This window comes from Uranotaenia lowii, chromosome 2, assembly GCF_029784155.1.
Source record: "Uranotaenia lowii strain MFRU-FL chromosome 2, ASM2978415v1, whole genome shotgun sequence".
In the NCBI taxonomy this organism is placed as follows: Eukaryota; Metazoa; Arthropoda; class Insecta; order Diptera; family Culicidae; genus Uranotaenia; species Uranotaenia lowii.
Genome location: NC_073692.1, coordinates 185,824,774 through 185,849,652, shown reverse-complemented (window position 1 = coordinate 185,849,652; position 24,879 = coordinate 185,824,774). Strand labels below are relative to the sequence as shown.

Genomic DNA, 24,879 nt, shown 5'->3' with positions numbered 1-24,879 from the left:
TTGAGAAGCGGTTGTGGTTCGTTCGTTGGTTTAGCTCTTATCGACTCGTTTGCGTTACGGGAAAAAGTCTTCAACGACGATTTTGCCTATCCTATCAGCAACCAACTAGAAAATGCCTTTCCCACTCATTGAAAGCTACGAGGATGTTATTGCATATTAAGTGCATATTCAGATTCAGGGATTGATTAATCAAAATTTATTTTTAACACTGCATTTTTTCATTTGTAGGTAAAAAGTATTTTTTTCAGATTTTCCATTTACATCGAAACTGGATAAGCGAGGAACCTCTGTAAGTTCTTCAAGACCCGTCGTATTTTTAACCAAAAACCTATATAAGCAAAAGTAATGTAGCAGAAAACTCAAGGAAGTTTTAAAGATTAGCACTGCTAAACTAGATTTTCCAAACCATAATGTTATTCCGTTTCAAACTAACATAGAGGTTTCAACAGAAACTCATGTTGTGGTACCTAAATATAGTATTTTTTACTTTTATATTTATTTATTCTTGTAACTTAAAACAAAATCTGTCCCATGTGTTACAATTAAGGTAGGCTTACCAAATGGTTTCCAAAAAAAAGGGGGACATTTTGAGAAAAAAGCGGGAAATTTTTTAAAATGTTCTAGACAAAGTCATGAAGGTCATGTATTTATGTATGTTTCTTTTAGAGTAAAAAAGTGTGGAGCTTTTTACTTGAATACAAAGTTTTATAAATCAACAACATAGGTCAATTGGTAAAACACCTGCTTTTCGAGTCAACGTCCATGATTTCAAAACCAGGAGTGAACGTAGAACAAAGTATAAGTTTTTCCGTGCTTTTCAGCCAAATGTATCGCAATTAAACAAGAGAGAATGACACAAAGATGTTATTAAAATTGTCAAGTTATTTGAAACTCAAAAAATTCAATGATGAAAATATTACAAGCATTATAAGCAGTTTTTTTTAATTTCAGAATATTTTCATGGTTTTCACCATAGTTGCTCAAGAATATTATGAGAAAAAATAGCTTAGATAAGCTCCCATTTTCAATCAAGCTTAAATTTCGTTGTAATACAAAAGTTTTTTCATAATTAAATTTATGTTTTCGGTCGTGATTGATGTTGTATGGAAATTTTGACTAATTTTTGGTCTAGGGATTCAGCCAAACAACTTAGCTTTTGAAATGCCAGACGTTTCGACCATTTTTGGTGGTCTTTCTCAAGAGAATGTTCTGTTCATTGTTATTGTAAATTTAGTTTTTGTCTAACGTTTAGGAGTCCAGTGTTCGCTACTCTAGAATTTAATCAGTGAAAAATAAAAATTGGAAAAAAACTGAATTGACATTAACAACGGACAGATAATTCCCTTGAGAAAGACCACCAAAAATGGTCGAAACGTCGAGCATTTTCAAAAGCTAAGTTGTTTGATCGAATCCCTAGACCAAAAAATAGCCAAGTTTTGCATAATTTTATTTGACTTATATGTAAACGGTGTTTTTGATGAAAGTCGTAGACCAAATCCAGAATTTTAAGGTTTGTTAAAAACTCTTTTTTGTTTAATTTATTAGCATGGGTATTACTTCGTTATATAAATCATATATGTCTCGTTTTAAGATTTAGAGCGTCTCAAAATTGTGGGAATTTCTATACCAATCAATTTAACCATTTGGGTTCTAAAATGTTTATATCAAGGCCGTTTTTTAAAAATATTGTTCAAATATCGAATATGCATTTGAAAACTGATTTAAAAATTTCGAACAGTTTCGAATATTGGAAACAACATAAGCGAAATTCCCGTAACATAATAAAATGGAGCTCCACACAAAATCTATGAAAAATATTGTATAGAAACACTAGAAATATTTTTCAATGCACTAGAAAAAATTTTATTAAAAAAAAGCGGGACATTTTGACTAAAAAGCGGGACGGCTGGATATTTTCGAAAAATGCCGATGGCAACCCTAAATTAGGGTTCATTTTGATTTCCATTTCAACCAACTAACTACAGGAAGTTTCTGATGATTTTCATATCGACTATTACTTCTACTATCTGATTGTTAGTTTATTCATGCAAACCTTACTAGTACCGCTTTCTTGAATTCTGATCACGTTGGGTAGAAACAAAAATTATATATGCAAAGATACCTAGCTCTTGAAATTGTTCATATAAATGCCAACAGACAATCTTTTAACAAACCTTAACACCATCTGCTGACAGAAATGGTCAACAATTCTCGATAATTGAATTTTTCACTTGTTTCCCTCGTTCCGGGGGGTTTAAAATGCACTCTAATATGCTTTTGTTCAATTTTGGAATACATTTGCAAAATGCACTCTGACATACTTTCACCAATTTTTGAAGAAAAGCTATGCCACTGACTCAATTTTATTAAGAACCTCACTCGTTTTTGTGCATTCAGATTCCTCGATAAAAAAAATATCTTCGATTAAAACAGATATCTAATTAGTATTGCTTATCTCGTTGAGCCTGATCATTGGTTTCAAATTCCACGGAACAGTGCTGAGGCTATTGCGATTAAGGGTTTTGATGATGTGGCCAAGTATTTATTTTGATTGGGATCCTGATTTATGATATGTAACAGATTTGTTCCCAAGGTTTTAGTTTAATTTAGTTTAATTCATTCAAATGCTGATCAATTTTATCTAGTTTTATTAAGATGTTTAAATCAAAATCTTAAATTTTCAAAGCTTTCCAGTTTAAGTAAAACTAGTAGCCACTTGAAAGCATGTGATAAATATGATAATTTAGAAATTTGAAACATTTAAAATTATATTATATCAGGAAGTGCTAATTCGTTTTTTTTAACCAAATCAGCCAAAAAAAACAGAAAGTATTGTTTTTTAACTGTCAAGTTAGATTTTGCAAAAAAAATCAAACCTGTCCACGTGGACATCCGGGGTTTGCAAAATGTCCACGCTTGTCCACGGAGGTGGAGGAGGGGGTTATAAATCTCATTTTTTAACGGCCCGCAAGGAAAAAAAGGTTTGAACAGCAAATGACGACTCTGATACCGAAAAACCGTGCTAATTCTGGAGAGCCAAGACCACGTAGAGAAAGACCTCAGTGTGTTTGTTGTGCAAATGAACCCTCAAACTTCTAGTTATTTCCGACCGTATAATATAAATTGGGTTTTTCCTTAGCGTGTTTCACTGAATAGTTGCATTTCTGCCGCAGCATTTGATGGTGGCGCTTTTGGTTTTTGTCCGTCGATTTCCGCAAGAGTTCCGAATCTTGTAATGAATAATTTTTGGTAGAAAGATTTTTCCAGATCGAGATCACTTCAATGAGAAAACGAATTGTTGTAATAAACAGAAAAATGCGAAAGGATAATAAAATTGATAGTTCTAGAATTCTTTTTGCTTCATTTTCAATTTAAGGCTTGATTGCAAAATTTAACTGTAATAACTGTAACTGTAATAATCACGATTTTAAATGTTGATGATGATGTAGTTGATGATTGAGTTTGATTTGATAAAAAAGAAGAAAATATTTTGTATTACTTTAAGAGTGCCAGTAATCAAAGTGAAGAACAAAACCTTTTTCTACAATAGAATTCTTAGAATTTTCAAAACAAAAGGCAAAAAGGTTCATATTTGAAGTTCAAATGAAATTCTTCATATCATGTTCAATTATATTGACAAAGTACATGTCACGTCACGAATTATCGATACGAAACTGATCGAAAAAATTAAGGAATTTTATTGTTTTATTGTAAATATTTGAAGCACAAAGCAAATTCAAATTTAATAAACTTTGTTCTCCAAAAAATAGTTCTAAAAACTTCGAATCTATTTTCGAATTCTTAAAGATAATTTCAATTATCATGTACGAATAAAAACGTGATTTTATATCCTAATAAAAATAAATGGAAAGTTAATAAAATTTCAATCGCAGGTATTAAAATTTAAAATTTCAAGCTCAGAAGATTTTGTCACTTTCAATTGAAATATTGGGTCCTGGAAAGAAGAGAAGGTAGAAACTATGTTTTTCTTATAAAAATTTAGATCCAAAGGCTAATGTTATCAATACACAAAAATTCAGCATAGAAAAACAAAGACAAATTTCTTAAAATTATTTCTTAAAATTTAAATTGTTTTACTTTAAAGTTAAAATAAAATAATAACATTAAAGAAGGATTTTTTATTTTCAGTTTACACGTCTAACGTCAATGTTTTAACGATTGATTTGGTATCTTTAGACAAATTTGTTCGATCACCTTTAGTTTAGGTGATAGGAAGTTTATAATTTTTAAAATGTGTAAGTTTTAAGTGAAATCATAAATAACTGATTGATTAGCATATCTACATTTTAGAGAAAATCTTATTCTGAATTTGTTTTTTATACTTCACTCAATTAATAAATAATATTTTGCTGGTGATTTTACGGTTTTTCAAATTTGGAAAGATATCATAATAAGTATTTCTGATATTACTGCAGAAACTTAAAAAACGATTAGATTTATGCTTTAAAAATTAGCAAAAATTCAATTTGGTTTAAAACTTCTTTGAAAAGTTGTTAAATTTGGATAAATAGTCAAATAGAAAACTCTATAGCTTTTTTCACAGAACTAAAAATTACAAAGTCTTGACGAAAGTTGATAATTGATTTTAAACTTTTATTTCAAAATTTTATGTTTTAACTTTCCTTTCAAAAAAGTGCAGGAATTTCTTAAATGATTTAAACTTATTTTCAAAAGTTATTTCAATAACAAAAGTTTATAGGAAAATTGCATATTTAGATTCAGGGCAGCCATAAAAGTCAAAATAAGCTTTCAATTATTTGCACCTCGGAAGAATGTGAATTTTGTGGACTTGTGTAATTTATCAAAACCTTTTAAAATGAGATATTGAGCAACTAAGAAAAAACAAGAAACACATAATAAAATGATACTGAGATTGGTTTTTTGAAGAACATATCATATCAGCTAATGTCATAAACGATAGTAAATCAAAATTTTTAGTAATAAAGAAGAAGATACTAGGTTTTAGATTTTTGTTTTGCTTATTCTGATGACTATCGTCAATGGTAAACAGCTGTTATATTTAAAATTTATACCAAAACATACATATCTCAAATTTTTTCAACTGATGTTGGATAATTTATTGAATATTCAAAGGTAATGTTGAAAAACCTTCAAAATCATCAAAAACTTATGGTTTCAGTTAGATGTATCCGTGTATTTTTTACTGTAGATAGCTTTATAATTTGATTAACGTTTATTCCAAAAGAATTCGAGAAAAGTAAAATCTGGCCGGAATGGCCACATTTTTTTTTTAACTTTCCAGATTTTAGCTAGGTTTATTCAGATTTGTTGCTAAATCAAATGAAAAAATCAAATATCTCTTTGCAACTTTTCAAATTTTCTGTTACAAAACAATTTTTTAGAGTAAATTTATTCAAAAGCTACGATTTAAACACTGCTGTTGTAATTTGATGAAAACTTTTAATTTCAAGTAATTTTATTTCTTTTTCATCTTGTATGTTTGAGAATAATGCCTAGTTTCTATTCAGATTTTCCCCTTTTTTAACAAGTTTTTCAAAAAATCGATCAAACCCGGCCTTGTGGATACGTGTCGTAGAAAGTTCTGTATGCTTAAGGTTTCATCGTTCTTTTTGGCAACTCTTTTGAGGACATCTACCAAAAATTGGATTTTCATCTAATTCCATATTAAAAAGCAATTTCAAATAGCTTAACACCTGTTTTGACAAGTTTTGTCCCAGATTTCACTGGAATCCAATCTCTTTTGTGATAAACGTCCTAGGAACGACAAGTCATCTGATGTACTTTCAGCTATGGGTGACATTTTGAAAATCAATAAGACCTCTACTTTAAAAAAAGATCTGATACATCGGATTGGAAATAATCGACTTAAAAATATGAAGGACATTAAGATGGCAGAAATAGAAGATTTTTATTAGAAATAGCATTAGAAATAGAAGTATTTCTATTGAAAACTCAACAGATTATTCGACCGAATATTCGTTTGGCCGAATAGTTGAAAAGGTCAATATTCGGTATTCGATACATCTCTAATAAAAACCCATTCTAAAGACGAGATTGGGATTTTGTATGTCAAGTTTAGAGTTTCAATACAGAAGGTTGATTGAATTGCAAATCGAAATTTACAATCAAAAATTAATTTCAATTCGTTAACGTCATATAGAGTGAAATGAAATGTCTCAAGTCTACAGTAATTTTAGACGAAATTTCGCCGGATTTGCTTCCCAAGTAACACAGATTAAGCTAACTGCATTAGAATCTATTACAGAGAGATACGGTCAAAATTTGGTCAATATCAACTTGACGTATTTCTTTCAATTTTGCATTTAAAAAACCTGAACTCCCCTCATTTTGAAGGTGTGTGTGCGTAGAATGTTGCTCCTATTTTGATTTTGGAATTCACTCTTCAGTTGTCAAAATGCCGTCCAAGGAAGAAGAGCAGCATATCAAAATTTTTCTCGAGCATCGCGAAAATCCGAGCTACTCGCACGCAAAGCTGGCAAAATCGCTAAATGTTGCCAAATCAACAGTTACAAATGTAATTAAAGTGTTTGGGGAACGTTTGTCGATAGCCAGAAAGTCTGGATCGGGGGGAAATCGAAAACCGGAAGCCGCTGAGACGACAAAGCGAGTTGCCGGTAGTTTCAAGCGAAACCCTAACCTCTCTCTCCGAGATGCCGCAAATCAGCTGGGTATATCGTCTACAACCGTGCATCAAAATACGACGGCCAAAGCGCTATCCCGGAGGCTGTACACGACGATGCTGACGAAGTTTGACTGCGTGGTAATGGACGACGAAACCTACGTCAAAGCCGACTACAAGCAGCTTCCGGTACAGGAGTTTTATGCGGCAAAAGGATGGGGGAAGGTAGCAGATATTTTCAAGCACGTGAAACTGTCAAAGTTCGCGAAGAAATATCTGGTTTGGCAAGCCATCTGTACCCGTGGCTTGAAAAGCAGCATTTTCATAGCTTCCGGCACTGTCAACCAAGAAATTTACGTGAAAGAGTGTTTGAATAAACGTCTGCTGCCTTTCCTGAAGAAACACGGTTGTTCCGTACTGTTTTGGCCGGATTTGAAATCTTGCCATTGCGGAAAAAAGGCCATGGAGTGGTACGCCGACAACAACGTGCAGAACCCTCCCAACACGCCAGAGCTCTGCCCAATTGAGAAATACTGGGCTATTGTCAAGCAGAACCTAAAGAAGACCAAAAAACTGCTAAGGACGAGCAGCAGTTCAAGGCAAACTGGCTTTCTGCGGCGAAGAAGGTGGACAAGGTGGCGGTACAAAATCTGATGGCAGGGGTTAAGCGTAAGGCCCGGAAATTCGTATTTGGAAAAGCGGAAGCCTAACTGAATATTTTTCCTGAATTTTATATTAATTAATCTTGAAAAAGAAATTTAATTTGAGTTTTTAAATAAACGATTTCACCGATTTACACGCGTTTTCCCTTGACCAAATTTTGACCGTATCACCCTTTATTTCGAATAGTTTTTTGCACAACAAAATTTTGAACTCACTCCATTATCCTTGAGAGCAGTCGTGGGATGCTTCGAGCATACTGACAGGTGAACGATGAATCTACGCCTCAAAATTGCTCTAGCTCAGATCCGGTAAGCAAGTAGATACAAAACTTACAACTAGCTACTTGTTGACCTTAGATCACTGCATTTGCTAGCATAGTGTTGGTAACTCTAAGAAATTAAGCAAACAGCCCGGTTGCCCGGATTCCTTTAAGAAAAAACTCAAGTTGAGTAATTTTTTTTTTGATTTTGCTTTATTTAATTAATCTTGTACGGGGTTTGGAAGCTTTAATACATGCTGATCTGCATTGATGAAAAAAAATTTTATGACTTTCTCCTTGATAATTATTGAATAATTCTGTGGTTTGACCAAATTTGGCTGGATAAGTATTGCCAGGATTTAAGGATTTAAAATTTTGAAATCTATTGGTTGGATTTTGTCAGGTGTTTGGATAAAATTTCCCGGATTTGCCCGGTTCCTAACATACGGGTCAGGTGCATGATTCATTTATTAGGGTTACAGCAAACCAACAGCAAAACAGTTATCTTAGAAATGCAGAACAATTAAGTCTGGAATGCAAACATGTGTCCAAGTAGCGCCGGTGAACTTCAATATAGATGGTTTGACACGGTCCCACACATTTATTTTACCTTCAACTTAAACTTGGCAGCAGCTGTCAGTAGTCAGTAGTAACTAGTGGTAGTGTGTAATAATTTATTGCAATTTTTCTATCTCACTCAGCCGATCCCAGGGCAATCATGAACCAGCTTGTAAGTTCATGTTGATCTGACACTTTATCATCGCGTTTTGTTGCTGTTCACATTACGTACGACAGGATAAGGTCCTACCTGAAACGAGAGAAAAAAAAGGATTTTGTTAGAAAATATTGAGGATTTTTTAAGTAAACTAGCACAACTTAAGCGAGCATAAACCTAATTACATCCCAAAATATCCCTAAATATCGATTCAAGCTATAATCCAGCTACCGAGTCATTATAAACTGGTATAGTGAAATAACATAAATCTTACGCATGAACAACCTCTATTGAGAGGTCATCTGATCAACTCCCTGGATGCGATCTTCTAAAACACATGCCTTGCAGCTTCTATCGCTGAAATTACCTGCAATTTTCGAATCTTGTTCACATTCAAGCATGTAAACAAAAAGCATTTGATGAGGTGTATTGAAACTTTGAAAAAATACTTTGTATGGATTTAACACAAACATGGATGATGAATGGTTTCCGAAAAGTTGGTTGTTGCTTAATTTTAACTTTAGCTGATGATTATTTCATTTGACTCCATCAATGAAAATTTAAAATTTTATAGTTTAAGAAAATAAAATTTCGATGTTAAACACCAGCTGAACACAAATAAGAACAACTCAAAAAGGTGCCTATTAAAATATTAGGTTCAGAAACCCGTTCAAACTAATCACTTTAAAATTCTGATAATTGTTTGGCGACATACATTGTCGTCACTCGCAGCTGCTGCACTAAGGTCATCTAACTAGTAGGTACCTTCCACCAGGCCTAAGATGTAATCTGTAATGACGGTGGTAATCAACTTCGCTAGAATTACCTGTTATTTTCGAGTCTGTTTCACTTTCAACGAGAATATTTGCTCGCTAACGCAACCGAACAAATTACATTTCCTCTCTTGGGATACTCTATTATGTCACAGCTGCGAGATAACTGCTGGTTAACTTAGGTACTATATCAAAGAGTTAATGGAATGATGCACCATTGAAGAATTTTTAAACATCTTGTGTATTCGATTTAATTAATGAATCGATAAGTACATACATATGTAAACACTCCGATAGACGAAATCTTGTTTCATAGAACTTGATTACATGTTTCGGGAATACTTGGATTACATTTTTTTTTATTACAATTCGTGATACTAATTTCTTACGGTGAATAGATAGAGTATAGAAATGATCTTCAAGGATATACATCTTTCGAAGTAACTTTGCTGAACATATCCAAGTCGTGCATTAAAACTATATAGAGATCTTCATTTTTTTTTCAAGAATAAAAAATAGAGCGTGTCTACAAATATGGGTTTTCGCTTATAACTTTTTTTTTCATAGAATCTGTACAAGTTTGATGTGTTCTAAACACATTATCAACACAACAAACCACCTTTTTTCTCGAAGACTGTGCATGGCAGACTGCCATGGCTATCTTATCCAAGTAACCAAAAGTCGCATAGATACTTAATCCTGTGCATTAAAAGTTCACATTTGGCTGAATAAAAGGTACTTGAGAGAAATGAACATAAGTGCTTAATTTGGACTTCAGAACGAACATAAAAAGTCTAAACAAGTAGCATAGAACATTTTTGTGCGTTCCAAGTAACTTATAGAATCCAGAATTCAATTAGGCCTATCGTGCTTCGTTACGAACTTCTTACGATTTTTTTTTTGGTTCAATACAGAACTTCTTACGAACTTTTTGGTTCCATGCAGAACTCGTTACGAACTTTTTGGTTTCATAAGGAACTTCTATAGAACTTCAATGCAAACGTGAGCGTTAAAATTTTTCACAAGAGAGAATAACAAGATATCAGAACTTCGAATATACGAACAACGAATTAAACCCACAAAGAAATCAACTGTTTTAATCGGAATGAGAAAATGACATAAATCTTATATGTATTTCAAATTGTTTTTCAATTTTAACAAGATTCATATCTAACAATCCGAAACAACAAAACACATCTTCACTTTTACAATTCGATTTTTCTTCCTGCACCTAGAGCGACTCAATTACTGGCTTGTATCGACGGTAGCTTCTCGCATCTATTATTATTTTTTTATTCAATAGGATAAGCTGGGTTCGAAATTTCACAGGTCCGCAAATTTTCATTGTCGTGATTGGGGAAACCCTTGATGAGCAATGAAGCGCTTTCCATTTTTGAAACTGAAATAAGAAACAGATAGAAAAAAATTAATCACAAAAAATAACATTAAATATAAAAACACTCACGTTCAATTTTAGTTCCTCCTAGTTTGTTTTGAAAAAAAGTTGATACATCCTTTGGTAAATAAAGGGTGATACGGTCAAAATTTGGTCAAGGGAAAACGCGTGTAAATCGGTGAAATCGTTTATTTAAAAAATCCAATTAAATTTCTTTTTCAAGTTTAATTAGTATAAAATTCAGAAAATATATTCAGTTAGGCTTCCGTTTATCCAAATTCGAATTGCCGGACCTTACGCTTAACCCCTGCCATCAGATTTTGTACAGCCACCTTGTCCACCTTCTTCGCCGCAGAAAGCCAGTTTGCCTTGAACTGCTGCTCGTACTTAGCAGTTTTTTTGGTCTTATTTAGGTCCGCTTGACAATAGCCCAGTATTTCTCAATTGGGCGGAGCTCTGGCGTCCCAGCAAACATTTTTGTAGGTATATTTCTTAACAACTTTGATATACGTTTCATATACATTATAAAATGATCGTATGAAACTCGAAAAAACAGCATTTACCTTCCAAAGTAGAGGCAATATGCAGACAAAGATAGAATGCAAGAGAGTACAAGTTTTTTTCTCTCAGCGCATGCAAACTGTTGCCAACGACAATATTTGCTGCTTCTGTCATTGGGCAATTCTTGCAAATACACCATCTGATTTTTATCAATCTGGTTATACTGCTGGTCACAAAGAGAACATGAAAGATGTTCTCTCACTTGTCCCACGCGGGAGAAAAAAAGGAACAAAATCGTCTTCAAAATCTGCAAACATGGCGAACTTTTTATCATATCCGATTTAAACCATTTAATCCAAATTCGAGTAACGATTTTTACGACCTTTTACTTGCGCTAGTTGGAATAACGATTCGCAGTAACGTTTTTAATGACTTGAGTTATCATTTTTAATGCGATTTCATGTTTGCTGGGGTGTTGGGAGGGTTCTTGTGTTTGGGAACCACTTGCACGTTGTTGGCGGCGTACCACCAATGGCAAAATCCATGGCCAATGGCAAGATGCCAAATCCGGCCAAAACAGTACGGAACAACCGTGTTTCTTCAGGAGGGCAGAACACGTTTATTCAAACACTCTTTCATGTAAATTTCTTGGTTGACAGTCCCGGAAGCTATGAAAATGCTGCTTTTCAAGCCACAGGTACAGATGGCTTGCCAAACCAGATATTTCTTCGCGAACTTTGACAGTTTCATGTGCTAAAAATCTGCTACCTTTCCCCTTCCTTTTGCCGTAGAAAACTCCTGTCCCGGAAGCTGCTTGTAGTCGGCTTTGACGTAGGTTTCGTCGTCCATTACCACGCAGTCAAACTTCGTCAGCATCGCCGTGTACAGCCTCCGGGATCGAGCTTTGGCCGTCGTATTTTGTTTTTCATCGCGATTTGGAGTCACTACCTTCTTGTAAGTCGATAGTCCGGCTCGTTTTTTGGCTCGATGCACGGTTGTAGACGATACACCCAGCTTATTTGCGGCATCTCGGAGAGAGAGGTTAGCGTTTCGCTTGAAACTACCGGCAACTCTCTTTGTCGTTTCAGTGGCTTCCGGTTTTCGATTTCCCCCCGATCCAGACCTCCTGGTTGTCGACAAACGTTCCCCAAACACTTCAATTACATTTGTTACGGTTGATTTGGCAACTTTTAGCGATTTTGCCAGCTTTGCGTGCGAGTAGCTCGAATTTTCGCGATGCGCGAGCAAAATTTTGATACGCTGCTCTTCTTCCTTGGACGGCATTTTGACAACTGAAGAGTGAATTCCGAAATCAAAATAGGAGCAACATTCTACACACACACATCTTCAAAATGAGGGGTGTTCAGGTTTTTTAAATGCAAAATTGAAAGAAATACGTCAAGTTGATATTGGCCAAATTTTGACCGTATCACCCTTTAGGTACGAATGTTTACATTTTTCAATATCGCCTGCTTCGAAAAGTCGATAATTCCAAGTTTATTTCATATTGATGTTTTAAAAAGCAGCAATCTAAGCATGGTACAGAAATAGCGTTTCAGTTCTCACCTCGTTGGTTCAGGTTCAAATCTTCAAGCATGCAAATTTTTCCAGTAAGTATAAAACTCATTCACAGTTAAATCAACATCAAATTAACATAAATAGGTATAAAATCCAAAGCAAGAAAAACATGATTCTTTTTCATTAACCTTTTTTTTCGAGGTCTCATGTGTAGGCTGAATAGCCTTCTACTCAGCTTCAACTATGGACTTTGAAAGTATCGATAAGAACTTAAATTTAAGGCTGAGTAGAATGCTATTCATTTGTTAAACAAAGCTGAGAAAGCTTCTAAGAGCCTGTTTTGTGAAACTTTTGGTTACTTGGGTTATTGTCTTTTGAGCTAGGAGCATTATTGTTTGAAAATTAATCAATTTTTGAGCATCGTTATCCCCAATTGAGGCAAAAAAAATCAGGCTCTTGTTACATCAACTAGGTAGTAACACAAATATTAGATAGCTAAAACGGGGTAACATTGATCACCGGGGTAGCTTTGATCAACATGAAATTTTCCCACATGATCATCAATAACTCAGTCTAAAGTTAAAATATCTTAAAACTTGTTTCTACGTTTAAAAACCTACATGTTGAGTTTCAAATTGGGGAAAACTTGGTTTGTTTTTGAAAATGTAAGAAAAAAAAAGTTATTTTAAAATTTTTAAAATTCTATTTTTTTCGAAAGCTCGCAAACAAACACCCTTCCAGATGAAATCAAAGCGTTTAGAAGCAGCAGGTTGATTTATGTGGCAGTTCAACTTTCTTCCTCGATAAATTTATAGTTTTGGTGTAGTTTTTGTTCTATTTTGAGGTAAATTTTAGATATTTTAAATATCATAGGGACGTTTTCCAAGAGTAAGCCAGTCTAAGACAAAAGGCTAAAAACCCTATCAAATGGTAGAGTTTGAAGAAAAAAAATAAAAGGAGAATAGTGCGAGGACCTAGAGTATTGAATGAAGGCAAAATTTCATTTTTTACGTAGTTAAAATTTTATAAGTATGTAGTGATAAAAAATTTAGCCCCTTAATTTATGCAGCATCATTGTCCTTATTTCGATTTTAATTGTTGTTCGGCCTTAACACACGAACTTTCTTAGAATATCAATTACTAGCATTTGTAAATATTATGAAGGTGTTTTGTATCCTTTATGATCAAGAAAACTCGTTAAAACCAAAATAGAGACTGATCAATGTTATCCCAAAGCATCAAATTCTAAACAAAGACGAAATCGATTTTCAAATCAACTTTTAAGTAATTTAATAAATTTCTGAAACCATGTTTTACGTTCATTGGAGTCCAGTACTGGTTTGCCATGCCACATTGAAACATGCCACATTCCCCTTAACAGAAAAAATAGTCGAAAAATATTGAAAAAGTGATCAATCTTACCCCGTTTTACGGTACTGGTAAAACTGCTCATTAAATATCAGGTATAATTTTGCCATGAAAGTCTGCTCGGGAACTTCCATTCCGTGTGATCGAATAGATCTCTAAAATCAAACTCGCCAAACATGGCATACAAAGTAATACGCCTGATTTGCGCTTTCAGAGACCATATCTGCAAAAAAAAACAAAAATCTTTTCAAAACTTTCAAAGCCGAAAACATCGGGAGTGTAAGAAGAGGATTTGATATTTTCTTTTGAAAAAAAAGTGAAAACAAAAAGTATTCAAAAATCATAACCCGAGTTAAACAAAAAACGCTTCTCCAGTTTTTTCAGTGTCTAATATATGTGCTACAATCTAGTTGATGCAATGATACGAAGATTTTTCCTTTTGCCCTAATTGGAAATATAGATGCTCAAAAATTGTTTCATTTTTACACTATAAGTCTCCTACCCAGCCAACTTAAAATCGTAAAAGAAATCATCGCCAAACACGTATATGGATGCAACTCAAATCGTAATCATAAATGTGTGTACTTAACATTTGACAGTATTGTATAATCATCGCAAAAGATGATAAAAACAAATGAAATACGACTTAGTTACGATACTTCGGATGAAATCGTATTTAGTACGACCGATGTCAAATGAAATCGCATTTTATTCGTACATGAATAACTCTCTTATCGAAATCGTAAATGAATTCTGAAAGAATCGTAAATAATCACGCACAATCATCGTTTTTCATCACTTTTGTGTATTTCAATCTTTCATTACATAAAGCGACAATTCAATTCAATTCAGTATCGCATTTATAAGAATAATTCATGAGTAGGGGAGATAAGGGCACAATGGCCACCTTAAGCAAAACGCTTTTTTAACCTTAGAAAAATGCTATAATATGTGAATTACATCATTGTTTCGTGTTCAGACACTAAAATAGTCTGTTGCCTAACTGGGTTATACTTGAAAAAGAAGATAAAGCATGGATCATCCAAAATCTGGACGCACTGTTTATTATACCATAGCGCTCCTAGTTGTCGGATCTGGAATGTTTTGACAGTACTTTGTTCCTCTATCATCCTGGCTTTCTGGCCAAAAATTTAACAAATCCATTGGTCGGGGTGATGTCTCCGCCAAGTTCAAACTCGTTTTTGCCGATAAGCTGGAAAGAAAGTGTTTGATCTGGCAAGGTATTTGCAGCTGCGGACAAAAAACCCCGGTTTTTGTAAAAAACAAGACAATGGACTCCGAAATGTACAAGGAGGAGTGCATTAAAAAAACGTTTTTTTTTTCGTAAATAAGATCTCAAAAAGGACCAGAAAAGTTTTCGCCAGATTTCGCGAGCTGCCCCTACAGCTAAGAGGTACTACAGTGGTATTGGGCCAACGGGTGGATTTTGTCGAAAAGGACATCAACCCAAATTTTGAGCAATGACCAAGCAGAAGATGAAGAAGAATGGTAGGACGACTCGGGATGCAACAGAGATGAAGAGATTGTGGAACAAAATGGCCGCTGAGGTCAGCGAATAGGTTGTCCAAACTATGATGAGTGGTACTCGACAAAAAGTTCTAAATTACATCAAAACAACATCGGAAATTTTTTTTAAATTATTTTTCCTTAAAAGTGCAGTAAAAACCCTACAATTTGAGTACATCCTGGTGGATTGGACCGGATTCAAAGTACTGTCAGTCGGTCAACTGTAACCGAGCAATTTATGTGCCTGATAAGAAAGGAATGTTTTTAATAGCGCTGATGTGGTCTAGTGGATAGGCTCACGCGAGTCCAACCCAGGCGTACTGGGTTCGATTCCCGGTATCGGCAAGAAAAACTTTTGGGTTCGAATCTCATAAATTTCCGACAGGTAAGATGTGTTGAATTGTATAAATATACTAAATATTTCAGAGGGAATGCATCTGGGGATAATCTGAAGCATTGCAAGCGAAGTGGATTGCCAACCATTGTAGGTCTCTGAAGGTTGGATGCCTTCCCTCGAAGAACCATCGGCCGTGGAAGCTTGAGAAGCAGTTCGAAGGCCAAGCCACACAGACATAGGCTGAACCTTGCTACCGATAGGGAACCACACATACACACATACATACATACATACAACTGGCAAACGTAATTTGTTACTTGGCTAGAACACTTTTATCAATTCAACCACTATAAAAACAGCAGTTAGACAAAAGACATGGTAAATCACTTGAAATTTTCGAGTTTCATTAAAACACAATGCCATAGAAGTCATCAGATATTTGGTCAATTTATTCAAGTTTTACAAGAATATACTTCGAACTTTTCAAGTGTTTTTGTCAAAAGCGTTTGACAGAAGACTCCAATTTAATTTTAATTGGACCATTAAAATTTTAAACAATTTTTTAGGTAGAAATATTTTGAAAATTTAAACATTAACTAAAAGCGTTCCGCATCCGTATTCTCGCCAGCCGTAGCATTGGCTCCACCTTCTCGCTGAAACAGGCTCTTGGTTTTCTCGACAAGCGTTTTTGCTAGATCAACCACCGTATCCAACATGTTGTTGAACCAGCTCTTGATCTCAGTTGATGTCTGCTCCGGAGTTGCATCACGTCGCTTACGAGCTGCGGGCGCCACCGTTGTCACCGATGATCCTCCTCCTCTCCTTCCTCCACAAGGCGAACGTTTGGCACGATCTAGCTCTGATTGCGATTCGGTTTCACGTTTTTTCCTAGCGGCTACCGTCGTTGGTGTTTTTTCTCCGCAAGGCGAACGTTTGTTTCGATTTAGGGAGGATTCTAGGTCCGATTGTTGGATTTCGTTAGTTGAGGGTTCTAACTCTGTTTCTCGTTTCTTACGAGCGGCCACTGTTGTCGGAGTTTTACCTCCACATGGCGAACGTTTGTTACGTTCGAGCTCCGTGTCACGTTTTTTACGAGCGGCCACTGTTGTCGGAGTTTTTCCTCCACAGGGTGAGCGTTTGCTTCGTTCCCATGGTAATTGCAATTCAGACTGTTGTATCCCATTAACTGCTGCATCCAATTCAGTTTCTCGTTTTTTTCGGGCGGCTACTGTTGTCGGAGTTTTACCTCCACATGGCGAACGTTTGTTGCGTTCAAACTCTGTGTCACGTTTCTTACGGGCGGCCACTGTTGTCGGGGTTTTTCCTCCACAGGGCGAACGTTTGAACCTTTCCCATGGTAATTGCAATCCAGACTGTTGGACCTCATTAAAAGTTGCTTCCAATTCAGTTTCTCGTTTCTTTCGGGCGGCTACCGTGGTTGGAGTTTTACCACCACAGGGAGAACGTTTGTATCTTGAATCCAAATTAACCTGATCATTGGTTTCACGCTTCTTCCTTGCAGCAACCGTAGTAGGCGTTTTTCCTCCGCAAGGAGACCGCTTTTCCCTTGCAAAATCACTTTCAAGGGCTCCTCTTTTGCGTCTTGCTGCAACGGTTGTGGTTCCCTTACCACAGGGAGATCTTTTGTTCCGCAAAACGTCCAATCGGTCATCAACGTCAGCTGGTTTAAGTCCTAGGAACTCAGATACAGATTGACGTTTTCTTCTAGCGGCCACCGTTGTTGTTCCTCGTCCACATGGAGATCGCTTTTCACGCTGCGATGTGAGGGCAGAAATTATTTCCGACATCGCATCCCGCTTTTTCCTAGCAGCCACAGTTGTTGTTCTTCCGCCTCCACATGGGGAACGCTTTACTCGTTCGTCTGCTAAATCACTGGAAATATCTCGTCTTTTTCTTGCGGCAACCGTTGTTGTTCCACGACCACAGGGAGATCTTTTTTCACGAAACACTTCATCGAAATCGGCAAAAATATCACGCTTCTTTCTAGCTGCTACAGTAGTAGTTTGGCCACGACCACACGGTGATCGTTTGCGACGATTGGCTGCTGTCGTCTCCTTTGAATCTTCTTCTGAATTCGAATCGCTATCGGAGCCACTGCCAGATTCGTTTTGTCCAGCCTCTGCTACTTTATTTGCTGGCGAGGGATTAGCTTGAACTGCACGCTTTGCCCTGTTAGTTTCTGTCGACGATTCTTGCTGATTACCTCCTTCTCCTGGAGGTGGAGGACCCCTTCCATTTGGACCGCCTTGACCATCAGGTGGAGGTCCACGACCTCCTGGACCACCAGGTGGAGGGCCACAACCTCCTGGGCCACCTTTCGGCGGACCACCTCTAGGGCCACCTTCAGTGCTCGATTCTTCCTGAGGAGATCGTTGTGATCGCTGTAGTGGCATCATCTGTTCGGGAAGCAGCTCATCAATTGAGTTTTTGCCATCAGGGTTAATTGTCTTTCCATTTATACTAACAGTCTTCGCGTTTGCGTTAATCGACTCTACAACAGCATGAGTTTTCAAGGGACCACCACGTTTCATCTCGGACTTGATGTTTGCCTCCGTCTTCTTTTCTTCAAAAGATTTCAGGACAACTGTACCTGTTGGACCTGCCCCTCGTCTATAGCTTTTCTTATTTTTGCCTCCATTGATTGTGATTTCTTTCAATGTCCCCTCATGCGTCTCCTGTACTTTGTTGGATTTTATCAAACCCTCGGGCGATACTTCAGTATCACTAACCATTACCGTCATTTTCTCCTCAATTTTTCCATACTCTACTGGAACGCCTGCCCGCAGGGCACCTTGAATACCTTCGCTCAACCGTGCTCTACGAGCAAGCAATGATGCTGATGAAGCAGCCGGTGTGGATCCAAAATTGTTCACCGTCTTAATTTTAACGACGTTGATATTGGTGCCGGAGTTGGTATTTGTGATCAACTGTGCCGATCGTTTCTTACGAGCGAGATCATCTTCGGCACTGCTTGGCTGAGCAACTGCATCTCCAAATCCAGTCTTCACTCCAATGTTAGTTTCCAATTTGCTGCCGAAGAAATCTTGACGATAAAATAACAACAACGTTAAAAAAAAGTCAAAAAATTCAAACGAAAAAGTACACCGAACTAACCGATGCTTTGCATGCGCTCCGATTTGACGCCTACGCCTCGGTCCAGAATTTCCTTGCCCCTGGCCACTGCGTTAGTCAGGATGGCAAGACCCCGATCGATGATGTTGCTACTTTCGGCCGCCGCATAGTGGGACTGGAAGCAGAGGATTGTAACGATTGAGATTAAGTACGACAAAATATCTAGATTTTTCGAGTTTTATGTAAATGTCATAATAAGTATATTGCCCCTACTCGCATAACAGTCCCATATTGTTCGCGTTTCCTATCCATATGGGACTGTTATGCGAGTGTAAAGCAGTATATGGCTTGTGACTCAGTTGGCAAGTCAGTTGCCTCCAGAACCGATGTCCTCGAGTTCGAGCCCTAGAGTAAACATTGAACACAGATGAAGTTAAGTTTTTCTATAACTCTCCGCCAACTGCAACGTTGATATTAAGTCGCGAGATTAGAGATTAAGTGGCTGGTCCACTAGTTGCAGGGGTTTCTGTTGACACACATCAAGACCTGGGTACCGAAATTGATGGTGCTCTTGCAGAGTGCCCTCAAGGAACAGACTGAGCTAATTCGGAGAGCCGCGGTAGCTGTTTTGGTAGCTTCTAAGCGATTAAAGGAGAGTAAAAATTAATAAAAATCAATTGGCATAGAAACGCCTTAACCTTCCAAAGCCGTTCGCAAAATATCCGTTTCGGGGAAATTTGAGTTGTTGTTTGATTTTGTTCTCCTGGCTGTAAATGTTAACCGATTTTAATGATATTATATTCATTGAGAAGGTAATTTAGTCTTCTTACTCAACATTCTAAAATAAAGTCGAAAACTATTACCAGGTTATCAGAAACTGGTTCAGAAAGTAAAAAGTCCGGAAAATCAATTTTATTTTTAAAATACTCATAACTCTTGATAGCTTCTCTGTATTTAAGTGTTTCTTTGATGTTTGAAATCGTGAAGAATCCATCTATCCGACAATGTATAGATATGTTGGGGTCCAATGAAAGTTTTGATCGTTATCTTAGATCTTCCGGTAGAAAAAAAAACTTACTTTAAAAAAACGACGTTTAGTTTTGGCTTTGCTTAGCTGTATTTCACTTACCAATGAATCGATTTTCAAAACTCAAATTTTAATTTCTTGTCGTTAATTTAATCATTATTTTCATAGAACATACTTGGTTTGTCAAAATTCCCAGTTCTTCAGTATATTGGAATGATGATAAAGAGGTTTGAAATGTGAGCTTCGGGTCATATTGACCCGAACAGCTTTGGAGGGTTAAGAATGCCTTATCCTCATTATTGGGGGTACCTTCTCATTTTTGAAGCGACAGAAGGTTTTACAACGTGCGCAAAGTTGCTCCGAAACTATATGCATATGGTGATAGCGTAACCCAAAAAAGAAGCTAATAAAAAGACTAGCTGCTTCCAGTGGAAAAGAGTGTGAAGCCAGCAGTAGTTAGACGAAAGCCAAAAAAAGTAACGATGGTCTAAGTTCTATCACAGGTGTCAGTGGGGCACCTAAAAACCGCGCCTAAGATATCGAAGTAGATGCAGCGCTATTTCCGGTCAAAGAGCTGTCCGAAATGTACCTTCGCCCGAAAATTTCATTGGCAATCAAAAGTATACGATGCAAGCAGATGGATGATAATGTTCACGAAACTATAGTGCATGAGGCCGAAATCCTGTGGTCCTAAGGCAGCAACTGGTCCAGGTATTTACGGAGATGAAAGACCAAATTTTTCGACAAATATGTCTGTGTCGAAGCTTTAAACCTGCACGGAGTATCTCATTTCTAAAACGCCGAAAAGCTCACGTTAGACAGATATGAACTTCAGAAGTCCTCGAGCTTAGCGCTAGTTGTCTGAAATTCAGCAGATGAACCCAAAAAGCATGTAACGGCATAGTTAAAGTTATGAGAGGTCTACCGCAAATCATGAGTAGTCCTCAAGTGGGTTAATAGGACTAGATAGGTAAATCGATACAGAAAGCTGTGCCAAAGTGTGGACGACAAACCATCGTGTCATATGTATACAATTTTACTGACGAGATAAGGATCTGCATAATAGGTGTACGGGAACTACCGGACAGATACTTTGGTTGTTTGGTCTTGTCGATAGTTCCACCTTCTCGTGATTTAGAGCGGAAATTTATCTCTCTTACAAATATAGGACCAAGAGCATTACACTCGCCACCATCACTTTGATACCGCACCAGGCGTTAGTATACGGGTAAACAAGACCGGTTCTTTGCCGACGGGACCGACAAAAGCAGGTTATGGGCCCTGATACGTCTGGATTGGAAGAAAGGGTTAGCACGAGAGGGGTACTCTCAAGACTTGCGAGTAGCGAGTGTACCAGCAGCGCCCATGGCAGAGGATTTGGTCAGCCACAGAAGCCAACCAGCGAAAAGATCATCCAGCGGTGCCACTGAAGTTCGAATTCGGCAAGGCGGTTTTCGAGACGATTACTTTCGATGCCGTCTCGAGCTACGCTGGGAATAGTAGCATAAGTTCTTTGCTGACGACCGGGAGGTGGACTTTCAGGATCCGAAGCCGAGATTGGTCAGCGCAGGGAGAAGTGGTCCAGTCCAGCTGGAGGATTAGCCGGAGCGGAGCTTGGATGAAGCTAATCGCCGAGAGGGTTACTGTCATGGTATTGTGCTACGTTGCAGTCAGTATGTGCAAGCTCGCATCCAAGTGCTGGAAGGTATTCAGGCACTATGGAGAAGGTTGTTTGGGCGACGGACGGTCAGTTACCAGCCTCACATCATTGCCAACGCCAGAGCCAAGCTGGACAACGACTTCTGCCGGGGATCAAAATTGGAAGAAGATGCTCCGCTGATAGAGTTTATCTTGCGATATTCAGCTACGCTGCGGTTAGCATGTGTCTGCAGATTGCTGGAAGAAGTTGTTGGTGTGTTGCGGGAAGATCGACATCGCCGATGCTCTTCAACATTCTCGATCTGCAAATCGAGGGAAGGTGTTGAAATCCACAATTGGCAATTCACGTATTAACAATCGCTAGAGTAGAGTGCAGCGATGTATGGTCCTTACTGAGATAGTAAATAAAATATTTCTCTATTCCACAACTGAAACAAGCGTTTTCAACAAGTGCCAATTGGAAGGTCTGAGGAGTCGAAATCACTCTCCTGAATGGTTGAACAATACGCTAGAAGAAACACTATTTCCCGTAGCAATGGAAGCGAAAAAACAATTCAGGAGTGGTCTTGGCAGGTGCTCACTAGACCGCTGCAAAAAATGAATTCGGTAGTGAATTTTGAATAGGGCGAATACGCCAAACGTAAACAAATGGAGTTATCAGCTGGGTGATAAAGTACATTCAGAGCATTACATTTTGAATGCACAACGTTAACTGAAGGATATTTGCTTTTCGAAAAACGGAGAAAACAAAATAAAATTTTTGCTGGGAGCTTGTGGAGCTGTCAAACTTTGAACGCGTTTTTCTCGAAACAGTGATGTTGGCGCATTCGCCGTATTGAAAATTCGATACCGAATTTTTACCCCCATATGTTTTGACGCCTTTTAGGTCACCAAGCATCAGTGTAAAATTTGAGATGATTTGGCTGATTCCTGCTTTGGCGCAAGGCGTTTCGATTTTGTATGGAAATTTATATGGAAGAAGACATTTTTGCATATTAAATCGTCCAGAAAATTCAAATAAGCTGAAAATAAAGTCTGTCTATAATTACTAGTTTTGCTTATTCTTGAGCTTCAATTTTTGCTCACATGAGAAGAAACTAAGTTTTTTAATGAAAAAAAAAATATAGCCATTTTTAAAAATAAAAAAATCTGAATCCAATGAAAAATTTTGATATTTTTTATTTCATTCGCAGTCATTTCATTAGCAATCAAAAACGCTAAAATTCAAAAAAAAAATTTAAAAAATAGTTTTTGTTCAACTTCGAATATCTTTTCTGGAGTAATAGTGATGTTTGTGGTTTGTTCACATGAAATGTACTGCAATAATCAAAAAACAATTAAATTCCAAAGTTGTAGTTTGTTAAAACATTCAATAAATTTTTGGTGATTTCTGAATGAATAATTTTGCTTTCCCATACAAAGTTAAAACTCGTTGCGCTAATTCAGGACTGAACGAATTGCTTCCTAAATTTTCTTAACTTTTTCTGATAGTTAGAAACAACCCAAAAAAGTTATGGAAGGTGTAAGGATTCATACATTTGAAATTTTCATACAAAGCTTGCAGCGGTCTAACACTCACTTTGCTATTACACCTCAGAACATGAAATCGTATCAGAAATGATGGCTCAAGACGTTAACAATGGTGTTGTTTACTAAATAGTAAATCCTGTGAGAACAGTGAGAACAGTCACCTGAAGTCGGGTTGAAGCGAATTTGATTAGAAGTCTATGAAGATTCAGATACAAACAGATAATATTCGGTTTCTAGTCTTTATACTCAATGTTTGAATGTTTCAAATTAGAATTCCATCAACAAATTGTAATTTTCGATTTCAAAATGGATAAATATAAAAAAAATAACTTAAGAACCATGGTAAAATTTCATATGATTTCACTATGTTATCAGAAACTTTTTAAGGAATCTGTTATTCAAAAGAGAATTGTAAGCAGAGCAAAGTTGGACTACTTCAAAAACACTATTCAGAATTTCACTTTAGAGCACCTCGTGTGTGCTTTCATGCTGTCAGTGTTTAACTAAGCTTTCCAGATTGACCGGTTTTATCCGAGTTAGCCCGGATATTAAATATCCACCAAATTTTAGAAAAGTCCGGCCGGCCCGGTTGCCAAGATTCCTTTAGAAAAAGGACCGGATTTTGCCCCGTTTTAGTGACTTTATTTTCCAAATCAAATAAAAAAAAAAACAATATGTGTTGTCTGTTTTTTTTATAATTATGCGTTCAAAATGAAATTTTTTGAGCGAGTTTATAAAAATTATCAAGTTTTTTTGAAAGCCTGAATACAATTAAAAATCAGATCATGAGTGTTGATGAAAAAATTATTATTTTAGTTTTTTTTTCTTGATCTTTGTTCAGTATGTACGGGATTTTGAACAAATTTTCCTGGATAATACTTGGATTTTTAGATGATTACTTTGAAATCAAATGCTCGGATTTTTCCAGGATTTCATATAAAACAGGACGGATTTTTCATGCCCGGATACGTGTTGAAATAATTGTGGCAACCTTATTATAAACATTTCACTCACTTCACACAAAATCCCACAAACAAGCACTAAGGCTATCAGAAGAGTTTTCATCTTGCAATCAAAACTCCTCTAAGATTATTTAAAATTTCGTTCACTGTTCCCAACCGTAGTTTAAACAAATTTCGTTCACTCTAGGTTGACAAAATCGACCCAACTAAACTCATCCCTCATTGGGTGGGTGAAATTTATAAACACCATACGGCGACACGATCGCGATCGAACCCGGTCAACGCGACTCATCTTGATCAATTTTACCAAATCCGGAAGCTGTAACGGGTCCATAATATTCCGGGAAAGTGTCAATTACCAGCGCACAGAAAATATAATATCTGTATTGCCTGTTGTTCCGGTATTAAGATAACTGTCACCCATAAAGTGAATCGAAAAGCTGATAGCGCCCTGCAGAGGGATTTGGGATAATAAACAATAAACAACAGCTCGTGTGTGCGATTGAAGTATGTTCGATTAAAATTTGCTGTGACGTAATAGTGGTATAATTGTATAAAAATTTGTAGATTCTACACCAGGATAAATTATCTTTTATCATCTTAAGGAAATTTAAGTGTTACAGCACTGACATTCATTCAGGCATCTCGTGTCGGCTTTCATAAATAAGTTGTATCTCGTGTATTCGGCAATTTTGAACGAATGCTATGCTATAGTGCAGTAGATCTAGTAAGTAAAAAGCTAGTTGTTATTACTAGATTCACAGAAGTGAATTGTTCAAACCATTTGCAACTAGTTGCCATCAAATTTTTGAATGTATCAATTATTTTATTAGCTATTGAGTTACAGAGTTCAGTTCAAACCTGGAATGTCTTTGTCCCTTTTGAACAGTAGACATATAAAAAATCTA

General features: G+C 36.6%; 2 protein-coding genes across 4 annotated transcripts in view; both read right to left on the bottom strand.

Annotated features, from left to right (window-relative positions):
- LOC129741959 (ATP-binding cassette sub-family G member 1) overlaps window positions 1–24,879 on the bottom strand; it is a 163,098-nt gene that overhangs the window by 52,988 nt on the left and 85,231 nt on the right. Inside the window, exon 1 of one of the 3 annotated variants that reach the window (XM_055733792.1) lies at window positions 8,176–8,307. The exons of the other annotated variants lie outside the window; for them this stretch is intronic. The gene's annotated coding sequence lies outside the window, so the exon portion shown is untranslated. Of the gene's footprint in view, window positions 1–8,175; window positions 8,308–24,879 lie in introns of those variants that run through there. 3 annotated transcript variants of the gene reach the window in all.
- Window positions 16,123–24,168, bottom strand: LOC129741958 (uncharacterized). The gene is made up of 3 exons (XM_055733789.1): window positions 24,024–24,168; window positions 18,836–18,968; window positions 16,123–18,764 (listed from the first exon to the last, which is right to left on the bottom strand). Exons 1-3 carry the CDS (start codon window positions 24,072–24,074, stop codon window positions 16,297–16,299), a joined length of 2,652 nt encoding a protein of 883 aa, XP_055589764.1. The 5' UTR covers window positions 24,075–24,168; the 3' UTR covers window positions 16,123–16,296.

Excerpts from the sequence above, each read along its gene's own strand:
- LOC129741958 (XM_055733789.1), bottom strand. The coding sequence starts at position 24,074 with ATGAAAACTCTTCTGATAGCCTTAGTGCTTGTTTGTGGGATTTTGTGT. Across the intron at positions 18,969-24,023 it reads TTTGTGGGATTTTGTGTGAA|TCCCACTATGCGGCGGCCGA; the intron begins GTGAGTGAAATG and ends CTCTGCTTCCAG. Across the intron at positions 18,765-18,835 it reads GGAGCGCATGCAAAGCATCG|ATTTCTTCGGCAGCAAATTG; the intron begins GTTAGTTCGGTG and ends TTTATCGTCAAG.